Below are 8,008 nucleotides of genomic sequence, written 5' to 3' on the forward strand. Positions count from 1 at the left end.
CATTCAGAATCATTACCGCTTTTCCTTTCAACATTTAACAAAACAGCTGTTAAAAATGTATGCATTTAAATTTATAAACATGCAACTAGTTTTCCTAGATGCTGCTTTAGTAAAAGCAGACCAAATAAAGCAAGTTTTGTTCCAAAAGATTTCCATGTGATGTTGAATGTTAGACAGCCTTGTCAGACAGTTAAACTAGAGTGCTTTGAAAACTCATTGTATTATAAGAGCTACATGATTTGCAGTAAATGGGTTTAAAACATACCAGATCACTGTGTTATGTGTAGATGCACTGTCGAAAACAACTTCAGCTTTTATCAGAGGACTCTCAGTCTATGAATATCATTCACATTTATAAAAAAAAAAAAAAAAAGATCTTTGATGCCAGGCTTACCTAGCAGACCAGTCTTCAACTAGATCACCCCACTTTTAACACCTGTAAATACAGAACAGCATCATAACAAGTTCTAATCTTTGCAATTTTTATTCAGAATAAGTAAGCATACTCAGTGCACTGTGAATGAGCTTCATGGTAAAATCAGAGACTCTAGTCTTGTGACTCATCATTGTAGCATATTGGTTTTCACAGCATATTCTGTGGCATCCACCATGTGGCACTCACCACTGGCTCATGGCTTCAGTCACAACTGCTCACTCCATCACAGTCAAGTTTTTGTATGCTGTAATAAAAAACAAATACACTTGTGTTAGTTCCCTTTAGGTCTAATGAACACATTTGAAGGATACATGGCACCAGTTTAACACAACTCAAACATCTTTGGGAAGATACTCCACACACAGATGTAGCTATAGTAACCAGTGAGGTCAAGAAACATTTCTGGTCATGAGGGAGATCAGTGATCTGAGGACATCAAAATGCTCATACTGCCATTTCTCATTACATTTTTAAAACAAACTTACACAATGTTAAAATACTATATTCATTATTGAGGTGGGATTGCACAATGAATGTATATCCTCTACATTTCTTCCTAAATATGGGCTAAGAAGGTGCCACAACTCTTGCAAATAGCATCTACATTCTGGGACAGTGGTTCCAAGCTTTGTATAAAGGAAAGCCAAATTGATACAAGGCAACAGACCAATATTTTTTAAGAGTCACATACTATACTGTAGATTAACAGGGAAGGGTTGAACAGAATAGTCACTTAGACATTCTCATTGGGCTAACTTATCAGTGAAATTGCTAAATTATAACTGGGGACTCCTTAGAAACCCTCAGAGTCTCCAGACGGAAGCTTGAATTTCTATATTGATTCATTTCTGATTATTGCATCCTGTTTAAACTGCAGCACTGCTCAACCCTATTAGTTATACAATTAACATACAACTATGTACACTTCCCAAAAACTGCAGCAGTTAAAATTGAACCTCTTTGCCAAAAATGTATCTTAAACCCTGACGGTTTAATAACCACTCACTTATTCATCCATCAGCAAATTCTGCTCTTCAGGACAGTCTCTGGGAGATCTCACCGGTTGCAGCCTGGTTCTTTTGCCTCCATTACAGCGTCGCGTTGTCGCCATACCACGTGCTGAGTATGAGCACGAGCTGCAGACGGTCCTGTACATCCCATTCCGCCCACTAACTACTTCTTACGTCTCAATGGCTCTTTAGGAAGAGTCTCACGCTCCATTACATTGATCTTTCATTATTTGCTATGCGATATTAGACAACAAATCCTGACGACTTACTGCACACATCCGACCACGAGCAGAGCAGCCAACAAGAGACTGAAAGGTGGTCCGCCCATGCTTTATATAGGCGGTCCTTCACAGCATAGCGGGCTTTTAGTGTTCTGAATACTGCCTGTTTCTGTCGTTCACCAAAATTGACGGTACAACAATTTAAACAGCAAATACCATAAATTAAATTTATGGAAAAGGGCATGTTCAGGAACACCTTAAATACACAATGGTCATTAATTATATAATTCATATGGATATGGATATATTTTGTCCTTTTCAGGCACTGATATTGGATTGTTTTGTACAAGTTATAATACCGGTAGATGATGTGTCAGTTAACTTATTGTACATTTTAGGACCATTTCATATCAATAGAACACCATGGTCAAGAAGTAAGTCAGAAGTAAGAAAAAAGTCGGGAATTTCAAAAGTGGTTTGTAGGTTTTTGTATGTCATACAGATCAGGGGTGGATTTAGAGGGGTGGCATGGGGTAGCAGCTGCCAGCCTTAAAGGTCCAGTGTGTAGGATTTATAGGCATCTAGCGGTGTGGTTGTAGACCCAAACTGTTGCTTCACCCTCCCTTTCCAGGCTCAAAGGAGCAGAATGTGTCTATTTTTTGTAATATTACGTAAATAAAAAAGGCAGTCCTAGGGGTTTGCTTTACGTGGGAATTAAAGAATATATCCTGATCAAATATAACTCCAAGATTCCTGACAGTGGTGCTAGAGGCCAAGGTAATACCGTCTAGAGTAACTATATCTTTAGACAGTGAGTCTAAGAATTTTGTTTTTTTCTGAGTTTAACATCAGAAAAATGCATTCATTCATTTTCAGGTGAATGAAGACGAATGAAGACATACCTATGAAATATTACATTTGTGCCAATAGATCCTCGTAAATGTTATACACTAAACCAAGTTTCAACCTATCGTGATATAACCCATGGCTTGTGGAGTACTGTTGTGAAGCCTTGAGTTTGACAGAGCCAGTGGAGGTGACTTACTGCAGTTGACCTATGCTCATTGACTGTGCAGTTTAAGTTAAGACTCATAGCATGAAACAATGGAGGCTCACCTGTAAAACGCGATCTTGGATTACAGATTACAGTACACTAAAATATGTTTGTGATTTTAGGTGAGAAACAACGCAACACAGTAACAGACTTAACAGTAACACGTAAAACACTTAACAGTAACAACCCACAAGCCTAAGCTCTGTCCATTATATATACTGTCTATGGTCTACATTGCCGGATGCTACAAAATTGTAAACATTAAATCTTTAATACATGCCTGGCCACCCCAGCTGCCACTCCAGTTTGGTGTCAAATTTAACACATTTATTTAAAAATAGAATTTAAAAAAACAAAGAAAATAATTTAATGATCTGTTATGGCCACATTTTGGACTATGTGATGAATTTAAATGGGCAAATATCTAAAGATTTCGAGATAAAACTATTGATTGATTTCTATCCAATGCTTTATTGATGTGCCACAATAATGTAATGAGTTCAAATATCTTCATTTTGATCTTTTACAAGCCAATATCAATATATGTGATTGTTTGTGATTAAATCAACATATATTTCTGCCACCCAGTCTCCATGCCACCCTCTGGACACCCTATGAATATTTCTGTAGATCCACCCGATACAGAGAACATAGCTTACAGGGTACTCAACCTTAACGCTGAATCAAGATATTACCTAATATCTAATGATTCAGTTTTAAGTATCAAGACTAGAAAAAACCTGAACTAATTCCAGTATTTTAATTATTATACCACATGCAAAACACTAGATACCATCGTTGCAGTTATTAAACTACAAGTACCACCCAACCTCACCCCCTTCATGGGTGCCAGGTTCCCTTGGGTTGGAAGAGGAAGCCGTATATTCAACACTACGCCTTCTACCGGTTGCAATTTTTCCCCCAGGATGGCGAAGGCATAACCCGCCCTCTGCCTCGGATTGGCTTACCCTGACATTCTTACCCTAACCCTAACCAATCTCACTCCGTATGCCTAAACCTAACCAATCTCACTCCGTATGCCTAAACCTAACCAGCCCAACCAATGAAAGCAACGAGTACTAGCCAATCGGAGCCAGAGTAGGTAGGGCCATGACTTCGCCACCCTGAGAAAAAAACAATTGGCTGCTGCTTGTACAACTCTTATCTGGCAACACACACAACACGGAACCTACTGCTGTCGTCACTGAGGTCAGGTAGACGGAGCGAAGATGGCGACCGCGTACGAGAGATACAATTTGTAAGTACATAGAATATAGTTAATCGTTTCTGCATTCCCTCTTCTTATTGCTAAGTCTGTTAATAGCCAAACGAGAGGAAAAGCTCGCGGCTGAGGTAAATATCAGCTGCAGTTGAGAAGTAGCGTCCGGTTAGCTGGATGACAAAGCGGCTGAAGTTCGCTGACAGGCTCTGCTGGTGGAGCAGGAACCAGTCAAGTTTCACTCCACACTCATTCATTATGAACAGTATATATTGGCACCATTATGTAGGCCTGGCAGGAGGTGTTTAATGCTTCATGCGTTGCGCCCTGATGAGGGGATTGTCGTTTGGTTCGAACTTGGATGTTTAAAGTTAGTTAACCTAGCTAGCAGCAGAGGGTTATTCATGGTTTAATCAATTTTATATCATGCTGTGTTGTCAGTTCCATTCAGGGGTGGCAATGTGACCGTTACTTCATGACGCACATTTCTTTGAAACCAAAGTTGTTGCTACACTCTCACGCTCATTCTCACTCTTCACTCGCTGTCTGTGAAGAGGACGCTGTTATTTAACGTGTCTAACTACTGTGGAAGTTGACAGAGTTCTCTGTACTTTTCCAGACACACCCTTGTTCAAACAGGTCACCTATCTGTGGGTTAAGTGGGAGCAAGTCCTACCTGTCTTTCCCACTGTCAGTACTGTGTCAGGTTTACCTAGACAGGTTTAGTCGGTAAGGATGGGGAGTGTTCCTCAGACACTGAGGATGTTTAGACATCAATAAACAATTTCCCCCTAGGGGATCAATAAAGTATATCTTCTTCTTCTTCTTTTCTTAGACTGTTATGCATGTTAGGCTACGTTCACACTGCAGGAAAAAGTAGGTGTGAATTTCTTTTTTTGCTCATACATGACTCAGATCTGTTTTTCATGACCGAGTAAACAACATAAATTACATGGAATGTGATTTTTTTTTCCAGTCCCGATTTGGGCTTCTTTCACATGTGGTCTAAATCACATACAGGTCTGATTTGTTTTGCATTAGTGATATCACAATTGATTTGACTTTAACATAATTCTAGATGGACATTTGTCACAATTCTGCACTGGTGGGAGTCACTTGGTTGTGATCGAGATAGTCGGCGGAGGGAGTGAGGGACAATGAGGTGTTAGACCTCATAACAGGGTTCCCATATGTCCTGAAAACCTTGAAGACCTGGAAATTAAGGAAATAGTTTTCCAGTCATAGAAAACGCCTGGAAATTAAATATATATATATATATTTAAGTAATTTCCCCCTGGGATTATTAAAGTATTTCTGATTCTGATTCTGATTCTGATATATACCGGTATATTCTCAAAAGAACCTATGTTGTCCTGGAAACCTTTGATTGTATTTTAGCCTGTTACAGTTATAGGAAAACTGTAGTCAGTTTTAAATGAGGAAAAGTCAGCTGTGGTAAAAACACCCAAGCAATGTCACAAAAGCTAGCTAAACATGGAACATCCCTTAAATGATGACCACCGTTTTGAGCAAGTGCTGTTCTGTATTGTCAAGAAAAACTCCTGGAAAATGTCCAGAAAAGGATTTATTTGTATTTGGCATGAGACTTCTGTACGAGCAAAACTTGAGGGGTCAAATTGTAACCGGTCCATGTTTTGCTGTGACTCCACATCCACATACAATATATATAAAATTAATTAAATTAATAAATATAAAATTTTACAAATTTCAAATTTTAAGTGCTGTGTGTGACCTGTTCACACTGGAATCTGATGGGACCACATTAAAAAAAAAAAACAGCCAAACAAAAAAAGTCAGATCTGAGCAATATATCACAATTGAGGGCTAAGGCTTGCAGTGCAAATGTAGTTTTATATTCCTGTCAGTGTTACATACATGACACATGGTTAGTTTTTAAGGCCCATTTGTATGAGTTTAAAGGTGCAGTGTTTAACATCCAGAAGGATCTATTGTCAGAAATAGAATATAATATTCATAGGTATGTTTTCATGTTTCTTATCTACAAAGGCCGCCATGTTTATACAGTAGCCCAGAGCGGACAAACCAAACAGGGGCTCCAGGTAAGGTCTTTTGCGTTGTTTCATGGCCACTGTGACCCTTTAAATGTGAGGGTGAGGTGAGGGGGTTGTAATCTGCTATTACACCGTACCGCTAAATCCAGCACACACTGGATGAATATATCTGCGATAGGCAGTCTGTGGCAGGTTGTTTTTTTGTGCGTTTTGTATTTTCCCTATTTAATGTTTTGCCTCTGAAGAATTATAGCTGCTTCTCGGCAGTGCAGTACACACACTGAGCCAAAAAAGGAGTGAGAGGAAAAACAGCTATAGAGCCAGAATATTTACTTATCAAACTGCAGTGAATTAAGATGATCAACAAGGTGATTCACAGATGCTCCAACCAGGACTGAAGATGAGAACACGATAGGGATAGGCAGGGACAGGCAGGGACAGAAGAGGGACTGAGAGGGACTGAGAGGAGTGGAAGAGGTGTAGAGCCATAATATTTTCACAGCACAGGCATCTGCAAATATATCGGCAGTGGCCGGGTGTTGGACTGATGGTGGCCGGTTTGAAAATTTTAACATATCACCCAACACTCAGCAATTGTTTTTTCTACTCATTTTATAATGGTGTGTTCATCATTTTGAGAAATCTTAATTCCAGTGAATGTCATGTCTTGTTTGTTATTTTCAAGCTTATCTTATTCTGACATGCTGATGCATTGCAGAGTTAAGAGTTTTATTCAGTCCACATTACCACAGCAAGGAAATTATGATGTTTACTATGATGAAGTTTCATGAAGTCTCTGCAAGTTGTTTTTTAACCTGTACTGAAATAAATTGGAAGAACTAATTCAAAAATCTGAAGCACTTGGGTATGCTTTGGAATATGGTCAGCACAGCTGTAAAGCTTAAATGGTTAGTGTCTCAGTCCTATTATTTTGTGTTTCTGTAGCACAGCCATGTTTAGTGTGATCTAGATTATGGAAGGCCAACAATGGGCTGTTTGTGTAATTGTCTCAGTGCAGCAGCTGAGTGTTTCACTATATCACCCTGAGCTCCAAACGTCACTGCAGCTAAACAGGAGGCCACATTTTCTCCTGCAGGGATTTAAAACTGTGTGTTAATGCAAGCTGTTGCTAATATCCCAAGCTCCAACATTTTTCTTTCAATTGACTTATATGTTCAAGCACTTACTTTTTGTTTCTTGCTTTTATTCAGTTTGATTGCAGAGACAGGCAGGAAACATGGGGAAAAAGTAAGAGGATAACATGAAAAAAGGTCCTCAGTTGGAATCATTCTGGGGCTGTTGTGACTGTGCTGTGGCTCAGGAGGTAGAGCAGGTCGTTCATGGATCAGAATGTTGGTGGTTTGATCCCCAGCTCCTCTCACTGCATGTCAAAGTGTCCTTGAGCAAGATACTGAACAGGAATATCTGGAAAACCTGGATATTTAGAGACTAGTTTTCAAGTCATGGAAACATCTGAAAATTGATTAAAATGTCCAAATAATCTGGAAATTAACTATGTTAATTTTATTTTAGCCCCTCACTCAGATTATGTAAACCTGGGTATGTATTTTGTTTGAAACTCAACTGTTGGCAGAATGAGCTGCGTGCTATGATACACTTAAAAGTGGGTTTATCAGATGCAAAGCATAACAGAAAATTGTCCTTTTTCATTTCTGCAAGTCACACCACTTGCGGCTAACCTTTGGCATTCTATTTTGGAAATGCTGTAGATGGTCATATATACATGCATGAAGCCTATTAATGATCATCATTTGCAGCAAATATGTCTTTCCTCTTCTTTTAATAGGCTAGTAGGTGAGAAGATACATTCTCTGTAAAATAAAATAAATTCTACTTGATTTGATTTATTTATGCACTTTTACTTAAAGTAAAACTGTAATCAGTTTAAGGCTGCTCAATTAATCAAAATTTGATCATGATTACGATTTTGGGGCCAAACCATCTCAAAACTAATAAAAACTGGGGGAAACGATTTTTTTTTCCATTTTCTAATCGAGCAGTCCCACTTTCAACT

At 38.8% G+C, this 8,008-nt stretch overlaps 1 protein-coding gene, 1 long non-coding RNA gene and 1 other non-coding gene across 3 annotated transcripts in view; 1 reads left to right on the plus strand and 2 right to left on the minus strand.

The window, feature by feature from the left end:
- LOC118342624 overlaps positions 1-1,763 on the minus strand; it is a 2,737-nt gene extending 974 nt beyond the window's left edge. The window contains exons 1-3 of the long non-coding RNA XR_004797496.1: positions 1,443-1,763; positions 623-680; positions 395-436 (exon numbers count right to left, since the gene is read on the minus strand). This is a non-coding gene — a long non-coding RNA (uncharacterized LOC118342624). The remainder of the gene's footprint in view (positions 1-394; positions 437-622; positions 681-1,442) is intronic.
- On the minus strand, positions 504-571 carry LOC118343305. Its single transcript, XR_004797554.1, has one exon. It is a non-coding gene; the product is annotated as a small nucleolar RNA SNORD52 (small nucleolar RNA).
- A 2,076-nt stretch (positions 1,764-3,839) lies between the features above and the next one.
- Positions 3,840-8,008, plus strand: part of sacm1la (SAC1 like phosphatidylinositide phosphatase a) — a 20,443-nt gene continuing 16,274 nt past the window's right edge. Inside the window, exon 1 of the mRNA XM_035681207.1 lies at positions 3,840-3,979. Within this exon, the coding sequence (XP_035537100.1) occupies positions 3,951-3,979 (29 nt within the window). The 5' untranslated portion in view covers positions 3,840-3,950. The remainder of the gene's footprint in view (positions 3,980-8,008) is intronic.

The sequence above is a fragment of the Morone saxatilis genome, unplaced genomic scaffold (genome assembly GCF_004916995.1).
Source record: "Morone saxatilis isolate NCDOM2014 unplaced genomic scaffold, NCSU_SB_2.0 Contig9, whole genome shotgun sequence".
NCBI classification, from domain to species: domain Eukaryota; kingdom Metazoa; phylum Chordata; class Actinopteri; family Moronidae; genus Morone; species Morone saxatilis.